This window comes from Dendroctonus ponderosae, unplaced genomic scaffold (assembly GCF_020466585.1).
Source record: "Dendroctonus ponderosae isolate FM_Combo_2020 unplaced genomic scaffold, Dpon_F_20191213v2 Dpon_F_20191213_9, whole genome shotgun sequence".
Classification (NCBI taxonomy): Eukaryota; Metazoa; Arthropoda; class Insecta; order Coleoptera; family Curculionidae; genus Dendroctonus; species Dendroctonus ponderosae.
Window position 1 is genome coordinate 6010507 of NW_026019116.1, and position 15350 is coordinate 6025856.

The 15350-nt window shown below is 43.9% G+C and overlaps 2 protein-coding genes across 2 annotated transcripts in view; one reads left to right on the forward strand and one right to left on the reverse strand.

Moving 5' to 3' along the window:
* The window catches only part of LOC109542298 (band 3 anion transport protein), a gene marked incomplete in the record, with an annotated part of 45429 nt that overhangs the window by 24687 nt on the left and 5392 nt on the right, over positions 1-15350 (forward strand). Inside the window, 9 exon segments of the mRNA XM_048669971.1 lie at positions 282-422; positions 1680-2042; positions 2096-2333; positions 2399-2743; positions 5880-6168; positions 6227-6449; positions 6500-6756; positions 6812-7065; positions 7121-7290. Of these exon segments, the coding sequence (XP_048525928.1) occupies positions 282-422; positions 1680-2042; positions 2096-2333; positions 2399-2743; positions 5880-6168; positions 6227-6449; positions 6500-6756; positions 6812-7065; positions 7121-7290 (2280 nt within the window).
* LOC109542299 (septin-7) lies at positions 11453-14691 on the reverse strand. The gene is made up of 4 exons (XM_019911475.2): positions 13955-14691; positions 12780-13670; positions 12437-12726; positions 11453-12380 (listed from the first exon to the last, which is right to left on the reverse strand). The coding sequence occupies exons 1-4, from the start codon at positions 14349-14351 to the stop codon at positions 12117-12119; spliced, it is 1842 nt and encodes a 613-aa protein (XP_019767034.1). The 5' UTR covers positions 14352-14691; the 3' UTR covers positions 11453-12116.

The following is a 15350-nucleotide window of genomic DNA, read 5'->3' on the forward strand; positions in this document are numbered from 1 at the left end:
ATTTTGCTTCCGAGAAACATGCAAAATGGGACGGAAAACATGAAATTTTGCAATAATCTTGCGCCACCTTTGCACAAAACGACGATCATTTTTCTAATTTCATAGACAACAGAAGTCTGTATTTTTTTCTACATAACTCCCCCCCCTGAATTTAAAGCTGGATCCGCCCTTGACCTTAAGAAAGACGGTGAATTTGGAGAATTTCCAGCGTTTGGTTGGCCATCGAGGAGCACATAACTTGAATAAAAAATTTCCTGGATAAGCAGACCGTTTCATTTCAGTCCTATTGGATCGATGAGAGTGCCCGATTCGACGCAGCCATGATGATGCGCTGTTCCGTTTGTTCTGCGCAGGGAAAAATCTGCGCGGACCATGCAGCCGTCAAAGGTCGCTCCTTTTCCCTGATTGGATTCGGCCCGCATGTGGGTGCAGTTTGCTCATGTAGTTTGGCGTGATGCGCATCAATCATCTAGTTGTTAAACTCTTCGACCTTTAAAGTGGAAGAATATACACGAAATTAGGCCCTGAAATCGATCCTGATTGTTCTGCTGTATATTCTTCTTCGCCCTCTGTTAGCGTCTGGTTTTGTTGTTGTTTTTTTGAGAGTTTTTTGTCTTCGTCTGGCTTTGTTTTGATTGGATCGGGTTTCGTTTGTTCATTAGTGTATTGTTGCCAAATTTATCGGGCGGTTAATCGAACGCTAGCAACTGAACGCGTTTTCTCAGTAAACGTTTTAGTTTCAATGCCAGAATTGGTTGGGTTTGTCCCCAGCTGCTGGTTTTGTGGGCAAATTTGGCAATGGGGCATTTTCACGCACTAGACACAAAATTCAATCACTTCGGCAGAGCTGGGTGGAATTTGGACCAAAAGTGCTTCAAAGTGGGCGCTTCAAGTACTACCAAGTGCTTGAATTTTTTGTGATCGTTTTTTATATCGACATTGGCATTATTCTGCTGTCTGGTTCACATCAAAATTGAGAACTTTTTATCTTTCACGTGTGTCTTTTTGCGTCTTTGCTTAATCGTCGTCGTCAATCAAACGCCTACTAGACGGTCACCTGAAATGACATGATTTAATCTAAGTCTATTTTCGGGCAAACTGACTCGATAAACTCGGGTCAAAACACGTCTAGTTGACGTCCCAGTGTGACCAAAAACCGACGTCGACTTGGACTCCCAGCCAGCTCTGCAGATGTTGATTGAACGTAATGTTTTTTACTGGAGACGAGGGCATTTTTTTTGGTTGAGACTCAATCCGATCTATTTAGTCTTCACTAATCCATTCACATTCATCAGTAGTGGTTTTCCTCCTCTAGAGTCCAAGTAGAATGAAGCTCGAATGGGCACGACGCTCTAGTTGAACTTGATAGATCAGCTTCTTCATACTGCAACCTTCAGCCATCATCTAGTCCATATTGAGTCAACTAACTAACATTTTCAGCACCTTTCTTAACCACTCAAGTAGTACAAGTGCAGGTGAACGGTTCCGTGAACTGGTTTCGGACCTATTAGCCTTCATCAGCTGTTGAGGACCAATAGGTCCGAAACCCATTTTTTGCGCCAAAGCCTGTGCTTGTAGCAAACCTCCAGTAGTGTTGACCGCACGCTCTTCATGAGGCTCCAAGTGGCGCAAAGGTCCACTTCCCATGCCCGTTCTGATGGAGGTCTGTTTGATTCTAGAACCTCTACGATGCAGAAAAGCGCAAAATCAGCTACCCAGAGAACGGGCTGAAGAACGGGGACGCCGAGATCAAACTCCTGCCGGTTGACTCGCACACTGTGGAGATAAAGGAGGACTTCTACTCCACATCGAATGAGGACATCCGCAGGGCGCGCAACGATGCAATTTTGAAGAAAATCCCTCCGGAGGCGCAAGGGGCCAGTGTGCTGGTGGGAGATGTGGACTTCCTGGAACAGCCGGCCATAGCTTTTGTGCGATTGGCCGAGCCTATAGTGATTCCGTCGCTCATTGAAGTCAACATTCCGGTGCGGTTTATCTTCATCCTCTTGGGCCCCAAGTTGCCCACCATTGACTACCATGAGGTGAGTTCGGCTGGGGATTTGGCGGAAGTGGCACTAAATGGCTGGGGATTTAGGTGGGTCGCTCCATATCGACCCTGATGGCCAACCAGCAGTTCCACAACATTGCCTACAAGGCGGACTCGAGGAACGAGCTGCTCTCAGCCATCAATGAGTTCCTGGACGACAGTATCGTGCTGCCCCCTGGCGACTGGGAGCGGCAGGCGCTGCTCCCCATTGAGGAGATCAAAGCAAAGAGCGACGCTATTAAGCTGAGGAAGCTGAATGCCTTGGAGAAGGAGCAGGAGGCACGAGGTGAGCCTGCGCTACCTTCCACCTTACGCTGGCCTGGATCATGCTAATGTTTTTGAGTGTTGCAGGAATTCCAAAAGCCGCCCTAGTGAGTGACGGGGGCGACAAGAAGCCACCATTCCCCAATCCATTGGAGCGCACTAAACGGCCCTGGGGAGGGCTGATAAACGACCTGAAACGTCGCTATCCGCACTATGTGAGCGACATCACCGACGGCCTAAATGCTCAATGTGCGGCCGCTGCCATTTTCATGTATTTTGCTGCAGTTAGCGGGGCGATCGCCTTTGGAGGGCTGATGGGCATCAAAACGGAGGGCCAGATCGGCATTAGCGAGACTCTGATGGCCACCTGTTTGGCTGGAATTTTGTTTGCGATGTTTTGCGGTCAGCCTTTGATTATTGTAGGGACGACAGGTAGGTTTGTTTGGGGGTTTCTTGGGGACGTTTCGCTTGGGGGAGTGCCCGGCATCTTCAGAGGTGGTCTGCGCGCAGCATTCTGCTGGACTGGTGTGGTGAAAGCACTGAAGTATTGGCACGCAGCAGTATTCCTTGTGGGCGTTCTTTTGTATCGAAATTATGGCCGTTTTTGGCGCGCGGAGTTCGAACCAATTGAAACGACTGGTTTTACTTTAAAAATCCCATCTTCCAATCCAGAATAAGTAGGAGCTTGACATTTTCACCCTCTTTAACCGGTACTTGCCTCCAAAGATCGTTTAAGTCTCGATAAATTATCCGGAAATTCTGCCTTTTGCCAGCTTAGTGAATAGTCGTCTCAGAGTAAATGATTTTTCGCAACTGTCCACTCTTCGGCGAAAATTCACATCTTCCAAACTGGGACACGCAGTCTCCAAATTTTGACAATAATTAGAAGACACCTCACTGTACACCCAGTGAAAATGTTATGGAAATCGCCTAAACACCTGCATTTTGCGAGCTTAGTGAATATCGGTCTCAAAATAGAGCCTTTAACCGAACTGCGCTCTCTCATTGAAAAGTTCCAATCTTCCAAACTGAAGCAAGCGGACTCTTGAAATTGTTACAATCGATCACGAACATTCCATTCGGAAGATGGGGAGAATTTTATAAGAATCCCCTTGATCCGGGCCTTTGCATAGCTTAGTGAAAATTGGTCTCAAAAAGGCTATTTTTTTGCAATTGCGCCCTCTTCTTTAAAAATTCCTAGCTTGCCAACTAGAAGAAGCAAGGACCTGAAATTTTCACTGTCTTTAAAACACACTTGCCGCAAACTTGAGGGAAATTTTCATGGAGCTGGCTGGAAATCCTGCTTTTTGACGATATAGCAAAATATCGGTCTCAAAATATACGGTTTTACGCAACTGTGCTGTCTCGTTCAAAAATTCAAACCTTCCAAAATGAGGCAAGGAGGCTTCTGAAATTTTTTCAGTCTTTAAACGATACCTCAATCTAAAGACCGTGAAAGTTTCATAAAAATTTACCTAATTTCTGCGTTTTGCTCGCTTACTGGATATCGGACTCAAAATGACTGATTTTTTGCAATTGCGCCCTCTTCTTTAAAAAGTCGTAGCTTGCACACCAGAAGAAGGCAGAAGCTGAAATTTTCACTGTTTTTAGAAAATTTTCACCGTCCTGAGAACACATGTGTCTCTATTTATGGTAAAAATTTGGTGAAAATCCCCCGAGATCCTGCACTTTGCGAATTTTGTAGATATCGGTCTCAAAACAGATGCTTTTACGAAACTGCGCTGTCTCGTTTAAAAATTGAAAGCTTCCAAAATCAAGCAGGCACGCTTCTGAAATTTTTCCAGTCTTGAACCAAAACTCCACTGTAAAGATGCTAAAAATTTCATAAGAATCGTCCTAATTTCTACCCTTTGCTCGCTTACTGGAAATCGGTCCAAAATAGCTGATTTTTCGCATTTGCGCCCTCTTTTTTAAACATTCCTAGTTTCCTAACTAAACCAAGTAGGGACTTGAAATTTTCTACTGTCTTTAGAACACACTTTCCCTGAACCATAGTGAACATTTTATTAAAATTACCGGAAATTCCGTTTTGTGACAGTTTAAGAAATATCGGTCTCAAAATGTGTGGTTTTACGCACGTGTGCTCTTTCGTTTAAAAATTCAAATCTTCGAAAATGAGGCAAGGAGGCTCCTGAAAATTTTCCTGTCTTTAAACTACACTCCACTCTAAAGATGGTAAAAGTTTCATAAAAATCGCCCTAATTTCTGCATTTTGCTCGCTTACTGGATATCGGTCTGAAAATGGCTGATTTTTAGGTTTCCCACCCTCTTCTTTAAAATTCCTCTCTTCCAAACTAAAACGAGGAGGGACTTGAAATTTTCACCGGCTTGAGAACACACTGGGCCCTAAAAGTGGCAGAACTTCCGTAAAAATCCCCCGAAATCCTCCCTCTTGACAAATTGCCAAATATTGGTTCAAAATGAATTATTTTTACCCAACTGTACTCTCTCATTTAAAAATTCAAAGCTTCCGAACTGGGGTAAGCAGGGGCTTCAAATTCTTACCAATTTTCGGACGACACTTTGCTCCAAGCATTCTGAAACCTTCATAAAAATCGGACAAAATCCTGCATTTGCAAGCTTGGTTAATATCTTAACGTCTTAAAATGAGTGTTTTTGCCCAAGTGTGCTCTTTCCTTTAAAAGTTCACATTTTTCAAAATAAAGAAGCGAACAAAGCAAACAGAAACCTGAAATTTGCACCATCTTTAAAAGACAGCTGAGTCTAAAAACACAGAAATTTTGATGAAAATCGGGGGAAATCCTGCTGTTTTCCAGCTTAGTGAATATCGGTCTCAAAATGAATGCTTTCACTCAACTGCGCTCTTTTATGTAAAAGTTTACAGCTTTTCATCTAAAGCATGCAGCATTTTGACATCTTCACCATCTTTAGAAGATACTTGACTGTGGAGGAGGGAAAGCTTAAAAAAAATCCAAAAACTGATGCCAGTTTACTGAATATGGGGCTCAAAATGTTTGCTTTTGCCCAACTGTGCGCTTCTCTCGAAAAAATCGTCTTTTGCGAACCAAATCCAGTAACCATGTGAAACTTTCACCATCTGTAGATGACACTCGAGTCTACAGATGCTGGAAGTACCGCAAAAATCGCCGGTAACCTTGATTTTGATCAGCTAGGCTAAAACGGGTCTGAAAATGGCCGTTTTTGCCCAACGGTGCTCTCCCTTTAAGGAATTCGCATCCTCCAAACCAAAGTTGGTCCGCATGTGGAATTTCCCCCGTCTTTAGACGACTCTTGACTGAATCAATTCGAAAACTTTTTGGAAAACTATCATGCTGTTTCAATGCTTCAGTGATGCCAGCCTTTCATAAATACCTCACAGTTTTCAAACCAGAAAAAACCTTCAAGAGCAAGCACTTTTGAAAGAATCCTCGATCGCGATTCCACGTGGTTGCTTGGCAGTGCCAGATAAGCCCTCGAGCAAACCACCCCTGAAGATGCCCGCCACGCACACCAACGAAACGTCCACAAAACTGAACCCACCAGGTTGATTAATCGGTGTCCTTCTACTGGGTGTTTTTTGTTGCAGGTCCACTGTTGCTATTCGACGAAAGCCTGTATCAGTTCTGCCAATCGCAAGGCTTCGAGTTCTTGACCATTCGCGTCTACATCGGCCTATGGTTGGCCATAATCGGGATCATAGTGGCCGCATTCGAAGGCAGCGTTCTAGTGAAATTGTTCTCCAGATTTACCGAGGATATTTTCTCGGCCTTGATCGTCTTCTTGTACATAATCGAAAGCATCCAGAAGATCTTTTTCGTCTACGACAAGCATCCGATCTTGGGCGATTATTGCGAGACCGAAATCACTGTCTTCAGGTAGGCGCTGGCCAAGGGAAACTGGGCTCTAATGGATGAGGGGATGGTTTTTTTGCAGGAACGCCACTGAAAATGATACCCTGATCACCGAGAACCCCAACATCAACATAACTGATGTGCTCATTCCAGTGACGTACCTGGAAAAGGTGCCTACGCTGGACAGTAGCGGCCGGATCAATCAACCGAACACCGCCCTGTTCTGCACAATTCTGACGCTGGGGACTTTCGCCATTGCGTACTATCTGAAAATATTCCGCAACAGTCACTTTCTGGGCCGATCGGTAGGGTTGATGGCTGGCTTTCGGGGGAGTTTTACAGAGTTTCTTCGTAGGCCCGTAGAGCGCTTGGGGACTTCGGCGTTCCAATAGCAATAATCTGCATGGTGTTCATGGACTTTATGCTTCCAGAGATCTTCACAGAAAAGCTCAATGTTCCCAAAGGCCTCTCGCCCTCGAACACCACACTTAGAGGCTGGTTCATCCCGCCCAACGGCTTCAAATCGCCACCGCCAGTGTGGGTGATGTTCGCGGCCGTTGTTCCTGCCATGTTGGTCTACATTTTACTGTTCATGGAGACGCACATTTGCGAGTAAGTTGCCCCAAAACGAACCTCAACCGGGTGCTGACTTAATCCCCATTTGCAGACTAATTCTGGACAAAAAGGAACGCAAACTCCAGAAAGGCGCCGGCTTTCACTTGGACATCGTGCTGATTTGCCTCACCAACGTAGGTTGCGGCTTCTTTGGCATGCCTTGGATGTGCGCCGCCACTGTGCGCAGCATTGCGCACGCCAGTGCTTTGACTGTTATGTCCCGAACGCACGCCCCTGGTGAAAAACCCCATCTGGTGGAAGTGAAGGAGCAACGTCTCTCCAGCTTTGTGGTGGCCACTCTGATTGGTAGGCTGCGTGGAAAGGGGAGGAGCTTAGAAGCTAGTTTGTGTTTGATTGGCAGGTCTGTCCGTGTTTATGTCGCCTCTGCTGAGGCAGGTGCCCATGGCCGTCCTTTTCGGCATCTTCCTGTATATGGGCGTGGCTTCCACCGATGGGATTCAGCTGTTCGATCGGCTGCGGCTCTTTTTCATGCCGGTGAAACATCATCCTCAGGCCTCGTATGTGCGAAAGGTGAGTGCTAGTTGGAGGATTGTTTAGAGATAGGAAAAATGTGGGTTTTTCAAATTTGCGGCGGTTTTCAGTCGACTTTACACGCATCAGTTGCTTCATACGAGGGTTTCGGTTCTCCAACCACCATCAGATCAATTTCTGCTCGTATTAGAGAGTGTTTAATGTCGAAGTTGTGCCGAGCCTTTCGGGCACGACACTGATGTCCATTAAAATATAGATGTCATTTAAATATTCCCATCTTCTAAACTAAAGCAAGTAGCAACTTGAAAATTTCACAGTGTTTAGGCGACACATGCTCTTAAATATGGTAAAAATTTGGTCAAAATCGCCCGAAAGTCAGCATTTTGCCAATTTACCAAAAAACGGTCTAAAAATAGATACTTTAACTGACGTCCGCTGTTTCATTTAAAAATTCTACTTTCTGAAGCTGAATCAAGCAGCGACTTGAAATTTTTACCATCATCAGAAGACATTTTAGACTAACGATTGTGCAGTTTTTATGGAAATCGCTTGAGTTGCTGCTTTTTAACTGCTTAGTAAATATCGATCTCAAAATTGATCATTATTTGCAACTGCGTTTTCTTACTGAAAAATTTCCATCTTCCAAACTAAAGCAGATAGGAACTTGAAATTTTCACCATCCTGAGAACACATGTGTCTCTAAATATGGTCAAAATTTGGTGAAAATCCCCCGAGATCCTGCACTTTGCGAATTTGGTAGATATCGGTCTCAAAATAGATGCTTTTACCGAACTGCGCTCTCTCACTTAAACATTCGAGTGTTCTAAACTGAAGCAAGCAGGAGCTTGAAATTAGTTACACTTTGAGACGACACTTTACTCTAAAGATTGTGAAAATTTCACAAGAATCGCGCGAATTTCCGCCTTTTGCTAGCTTAGCGAAAACCGAACTCAAAATGGATGATTTTGCGCAACTGCGCTTTCTTCCTCAAAATTTCTCGTCTTCTAAACTCAAGCGCGTAACATTTTTAAGTTTTCACCATCTTTAGAAGAGGCTTGATTCCGAAGACACTCAAAGTTTGATGAAAGTCAACCAGAATCTTGCATTTCCACAGCTTATCAAATATCGGGCTGCAACCGGATGTTTCTACACAAGTGCGCTCTTTCCTTTAAAAATGAAATTGTGCAAACTGACCCAAGCAGGTTTTTTAAATTTTGCTCATATTTAGAAGACAGTTTACTCTAAATACGGCCGAAAGTTTCATAAAAATCGCCGTGCAACCAGCCATTTGCCAGCTTAGCAAATATCGGCCTCAAAATGGACACTCTTACCCAACTGCGCTCTCGCATTAAAAAAATCAGATACGCCAAACTGAAGCAAGTAGCAGTTTCAAATTTTCACCATCTTCAGAAGACACTTGACTCTCAAGATGGGAAAGGTTTCATAAAATTGGTCCTCAATGGTACTTTTTGCCAGCTTGGCAAACATCCGTCTCAAAATGGATGTTTTTACCCAACTACTCATTGCCATTCAAAAATTCGCAACTTCCAAACTAAAACAAACTGGAACTTGAAATTTTGACCATCTTTAGAAGGCACTTTGCTTGATATATATGGCGAAAGTTTCGTAAAAATTGCGCAACATCCTGCATTTTTTCCAGCTCAGCAAATGAATGCTTTACCGAAACGTACCGTAGAAGCAATTGATGCGGATTTTGCGTCAAAATTTGAATTAAAAGCGCGACTAAAAGTCCGGAAAAAATGTTGTTTTGAAGAATCCTAAAGGCAACACTTTTCCTTAGGAAAAACCGTTTTATTTATGCAAAATCCTGATACTTTAACGCGAATTTAATTGACAAGGACTAGGAAAAGTTGAACATTGAATCAATCACCCGACAAATTGAATATCGCAAGACGAAAAACCGCAAAAACCTTTCACATTTCATGCTTCCTTCAGATAGCAGTGGGCCCAAAATTAAATATTAATTAATCCGTATCTCTTCGTTGCAAGATTGCATTGTTTGCATGGGCAGCTGAGGTCGTGTAAACGATGAAAACAATGCCGATAATGGCACCGATTATTCCTCATTTTAATGGTAAACACCCATGGGCCGGAGCAACAATTTCCACAGTTTTGCTTTTTGCAATGTGAACGGTTGTGCAAAAAAAAATCAATTTAAATCAGTCTCTGGGATTGCGAAATTTCTCAGTAACAATGCGCCTTATCAGTGTTTGTTGGTTTTGTGGGTTTAAATGTAATCGACCGATAACAGCAAATGATTCAAGTCAATATTGTTGCCTGATGCTGGTTTTGACTCGCAAAACATTCGAAAATTTACCTACCGGTGTGAATTTAGGCTTTTTTGCTCCAAAAACGCTCTTTAATGCGTTTTTTGTGCCGAACCCTTCGGGCACGACACACGTCGATGGAGGCGTTTACCCAATTGCGCTTCCTCATTTAAAAATTCATATCGTCCAAACTAAAGCAAGTAGGAACTTGAAATTTTCACCATCTTTAGACGACAGTTGACTCGGAAGATGCTCAAAGTTTCATCAACATCGACTCAAAATCCTGCTTTTTGCAAGCTTAGTTATTGTCGGTCTAATGTTCTAACAAAATGGATGTTTTTTCCCAACTGCGCCCTCTGATTTAAAAAATCTCATCTTCCAAACTAAAGCAAGTAGGGACTTGAAATTTTCAAAATATTTAGAAGACAGTTGAATCTGAAGATGCTGAAAGTTTCATCAACATCGACTCAAAATCCTGCTTTTTGCAAGCTTAGTTAGTGTCGATCTCAAAATTGATGTTTTTACCCAACTGCACCCTCTCATTTAAAAAATCGCATCTTCCAAACTAAAGCAAGTAGGGACTTGAAATTTTCAAAATCTTTAGAAGACAGCTGAATCTGAAGATGCTGAAAGTTTCATCGACATGGGCTCACAATACTGCATTTTGCAAGCTTAGTTAGTGTGGGTCTCAAAATTGATGTTTTTACCCAACTGCACCCTCTCATTTAAAAAATCGCATCTTCGAAAGTAAAGTAAGCAGCAATTTGAAATTGTTACCATTTTTGAAAGACACTTCGCTCTAAAGATGCTGCAACTCCTACGAGAAAAGCTAGAAAGACTGATTTTTGCCATCTCATTAAAAATCGGTCTCAAATTTGATCTTTTTACCCAACAGCGCTCTTTCCTTTTAAAAATTCACATCTTCCAAACTAAAGCAAGTAGCAAACCTAACATTTTTTTCTTGAAATTTTCAAAATCTTTAGAAGACATTTGAATCTGAACATGCCGAAAGTTTCATCAACATCGGCTCAAAATCCTGCTTTTGCAAGCTTAGTTAGTGTCGGTCTCAAAATTGATGTTTTTACCCAACTGCACCCTCTCATTTAAAAAATCGCATCTTCCAAACTAAAGCAAGTAGGGACTTGAAATTTTCAAAATCGGTAGAAGACAGTTGAGTCTGAAGATGCTGAAAGTTTCAACATCGGCTCAAAATAATCCTGCTTTTTACAAGTTTAGTTAGTGTCGGTCTCAAAATGGATGTTTTTACCCAACTGCACCCTCATTTAAAAAATCTCATCTTCCAAACTAAAGCAAGTAGGGACTTGAAATTTTCAAAATATTTAGAAGACAGTTGAATCTGAAGATGCTGAAAGTTCCATCAACATCGGCTCAAAATCCTGCTTTTTGCAAGCTTAGTTAGTGTCGGTCTCAAAATGGATGTTTTTACCCAACTGCACCCTCTCATTTAAAAAATCGCACCTTCGAAAGTAAAGTAAGCAGCAATTTGAAATTTTCACCATTTTTGAAAGACAGTTCACTCTAAAGATGCTGCAACTCCTACAAGAAAAGCTAGAAAGACTGATTTTTGCCATCTCATTAAAAATCGGTCTCAAAGTTGATGTTTTTACCCAACTTTCCTTTTAAAAATTCACATCTTCCAAACTAAAGCAAGTAGCAGACCTAACATTTTTTCTCGTATAGGAAGTGAAAGCTTCACTTACGCCGCTTCTATACAAAATACGCGAAAAACCGCTGACAAACCAGTTAACGAACAAGACAATCCTTTTAGCCGCTCCCTTGTAGAGGACCGTGCAACTAACGGAAAACCCTCCATTGTTGGCGTGCTAAATTAACCGAAACCCGCATTATTTTCAACTTGCAGCCTCGAAAGCCCCTTAAAAAACACTACAAAGTACAGAAATTAAAAATAAATATATTTAGAAATCTGCTTTAAATCTATTTTACAACAATTCAGCGTCTTTTCCGTCTAAAAAATGGTACTGCAATGGCACAAACAGATTAAGTCTGTCTCATGAGGCCAAACAAGCCTAAAGTCCTAAATCAAGGCTGTAATCGCATTATTATTGATTATGATTCGATTAAGGCCCATCAATAGTAGTTCATGGCCTTTACATACAAACATTCTTAATTTTAAATGCTGAACGACGCTACTTAATCTAGACTATCATCGGTGGTTTGTGGCAGTTTAATTTCATTACCTCTAGGCGAAAGTAGAAAAGTACAAAATAGGAATGTGTGAATCATTGGTAAACGAACAGTCGAAGTGACTAACAAAAAGTTAACCAAAATAGGGAATCAGCTTGTCCACAAAAAACCAGTAAAACCAGCAGCCTTTTCAACTAGTTACGACGAGATATATTTCCAGGATTCGCTATGCAGTGATCCCAAATTACACAATTAATATAATATAAAATCTTAAATTACGAAGCTGGAGGAAAGGTGGCGGTGCACCTCAGGCAGAGTCCTCAAGTCCTAGCAGTATGTTGCCAATATAATAAATACACGATATTGAGAGGAATATTTATACAACTTGACTGTCCTGGTTCGCTTGCCGGCCTAGAACAGGCCCTTCTTCTTCTTCTCCTTCTTGCCGTCGACGGTCTCCCTGGAGCCCTCCAGGCTGCGGCGGCGCAAGTCTTCAATAGTTACCTGGTTCTCCTTCTCCCAGCTCTCTTTCTCCATTTCGAACTGGCGCCGCTTCTCCTCCAGCTCTTTGGCCTGCTGCTCCAGCTGCTTCTTCGTGGCCTCGTGACGCCTGGTCAGCTCGCTCTCTGAGTCTTTGAGCTTCTGCTTCTTTTCGCGCACCTTCATTTCAAACACCTGAAGCAAAAGAAAGGTTGAAAATTGGACATTTTGTTAAGAGTGTGGGCACCGACCTGCTCCATTTCCATCTCCATTTTCTTCATTTTGGCGTCGTGCTCCCGCTTTTCCTCGTCCATTTGGGCCAGCGGGTTCTTGTTGGAGATCCTGGAAGGCTTCCCATCGGCCCCCAGTCCTGCCAGCTTGCGGCAGCGGTAGTTTTCATAGTGGACGTTGTTGGTGACGTCCTTCAAGTCCTGCAGATGCGTGCGGATCACCATGTTGCGCAGCGCCAGAAAGTCGCAGTGTTCCAGATTTTCCACCTCGGCGATCCCCCATGGGTAGCGCCTGCCTCGCGTCTTTTTCCCTGCAAATAATCCGCGTTGAAAATGCGATGTAAACCACACTCGATTCACTCACCATCGGCTTCAATCACCGCATTCGAGCCCACAACTGCAAACGGGACGCGCTCCTTCAGGGACTTGTTGAGCTTGTGTTCCTCGTCCTCTTCGCACGTCTCAGGGAACTCGTAGATTTTGATTTTATGCAACGCAATCTCGGTCATGATCTGCTTCTTGAACAGCGCGCACTCTTCCGACGTGAGCGTATCGGCTTTGGCAATAACAGGAATAATGTTCACTTTGTCGCACAGTCTTTTCATGAACTCGATGTCGAGGGACTTGAGTCCGTGTCCAGACGGCTGGATGAAATAGAGACAGCAATGCACCCGATAGTCCGGGGACACTTTGCGCGTCACTCGCGCCTCCGAGTTCAGATAGTCTTCGTACTTGCTCTCGATGAACTCGATGATTGGCGCCCAACAGTTGCTGTTGTCCACAGCGTCCCCAAATCCCGGGGTATCCACCATGGTGAGCAGCAGGTTCACTCCGTTCTCCTTGAGCATTACTCGCGTCGTTTCGACCGCGACGGTCTTCTTCAGGCGCTGCGTCGGCCCTGGATAGTCGGCCGCATTGTAAATTTCCGTCAAAAACATCGAGTTGATCAGCGTGCTTTTGCCCAGGCCGGACTCGCCCACCACCATCAGGGTGAACTCGAAGCCCTTTTTCACCGCCTTCCGGTAGACTTGATTGGGCAAGTTGGCGAAGCCCACATATCCGTCCAGCTCCTTCACTCTGGGCCGCTCCTTCACTATTTCCGGACTAGATTCTTTGCTCGACTCTTCTTTGGGGTCCTTTGCGTGGCTGCCCTCGCTCACAGTCTCCTTGCGTTCAGGAACCGCAGGTTTTTCCGTACTCGGCGTTTTGTTCAGGCGGTTCGTGTCCTTGTTGTGGGGCTCTGCACCTGCGGTGGCTGCAAATAAACGAGTTTTGAGCTTTGCGATGTTTTCATTGGTTTGGGGGCAGTTGTGTTCAGCATCAGGCCATTGAAAACTTGCTCACAGTGAAGGAAACTCGGGTGGCCCCAACTTTTCTTAGAGGGTCTTGCTGAGTCGCTGCTTTCACTCGACTTTGGCAACATCCCTTCTTACCTGGGAAAGCTGTTGCCACCCAAATTCCCTTTCAACTGAGCAAAGTTTCAGCATCGCAGCCCAGGGCCCCCAACACTCGATTTACCAACGCCAATCCTAGACTTACCAGAGCTGGAAAAGAACATTTCCCTCTTGTTCTGTAGACTGGAGACACTGTTGGTGTCGCCATTGATTTGGGGCTGCGTGGCCCCATTAGTGGGGCTCTGCTGCTGCTGTTGATCCATGAATTTCTGGCGCATCGCGAGCCGGTCCAGGCTGGAGAGCCTGTAGGAGCCCCCAATCGAGTCCTTGTCCCTTTCGCGGTTCAGACCACTGCCTGCATTAAAGCTGGATGTGTATTTGGGCAGTGTGGGCGGCGGTGTGGGTTTGTTGTCGGTGTTTCGGTTCAAAAGTGCGCTGCTCGAAGTGTACATGTAACTGCTGGGCATGATGTTCGGACGGCTCTTGATAGTGGCGGTTACTTGAGTGGTGGGAACCGTCGTATTTACGTTATTCGAGCTCATTTTTATTCAAAATCGGTTACACACACTACACTGTTGACATTATTCGTTCGATTTAGTGGGCAACTGTCAAAAAGGTCCCGGGAGTGGGGCCACGCCACCTCCGATGACTAATTTTGTTTATCTGATGGAAGGGCCACACCCGCACAAAGTAGCGATTTAACGTGAAAATACGGTGTTTTCGGGCATTTTACGCTGTGAAACTGACGGATGGATGGGGATCGAAGCACGCCACGCACCGATTTGCCGTCGTTTTTGTTAATTCTGCAAAATATCGACTCAACTTATAGAGGTCACACCGCAAACAGCCATTTGCGATTCCGATCGGTTTTTGTTCCCTGATCGGTTCGCTGTAGTTTGTTGACCGAGGCCAGATGGCGGCGTTGTCGTGTTCCGACAGGACCGCACTCGGCCCAACCGTTAAAAATTCTGCCGGTTAACTTCGAAACTGAATTTCTCGTTTTTTGGTGTTTTACCTCAAAAATCGCCTAAAAGCAGCTTCAATGATAAACAAATTGTTTCGATCATAATTTTTTTTCAAAAACCACTAACACTTGAAATTCGCTTTTCCACCATTTATTTTTGCACAAAAATGCGACTATTTATATTTATAAGAACTATTTCGATAGGGCGTTTCGGGTCCTATATTTGCCTCATCAGCTCAGTCCCGAAATTCCCAACCTGCAAAGGTTTAGCCCCACTTTTGTTGAATTATTGGAGATTTTCCCTGATATCTTGGAAACGCATTAAAGTATCGGAATAATCATTAGTAGCTTTCCGATTGAGAAACTCACGGACTGTCTTTTACTGCTTAAGTTTTGTCACAAGTTCCTAACCTCCAAATACATAGAAGCAGAAACGACGGACGTCTTAAACAGGGGCGGATCCAGCTTTAAATTCAGAGGGGGGTTATGTAGAAAAAATACAGTCTTCTGTTGTCTATGAAATTAGAAAAATTATCGTCGTTTTGTGCAAGGGTGGCGCAAGATTATTGCAAAATTT

What these genes read in the sequence shown, in the direction of transcription:
- LOC109542299 (XM_019911475.2), bottom strand. Translation starts at nt 14,351, where the DNA reads ATGAGCTCGAATAACGTAAATACGACGGTTCCCACCACTCAAGTAACC. An exon ending in AATGTTCTTTTCCAGCTCTG is followed by an intron (nt 13,671 to 13,954) that starts GTAAGTCTAGGA and finishes GTTTATTTGCAG; the next exon opens with CCACCGCAGGTGCAGAGCCC. An exon ending in TGGAGATGGAAATGGAGCAG is followed by an intron (nt 12,381 to 12,436) that starts GTCGGTGCCCAC and finishes CTTTTGCTTCAG; the next exon opens with GTGTTTGAAATGAAGGTGCG.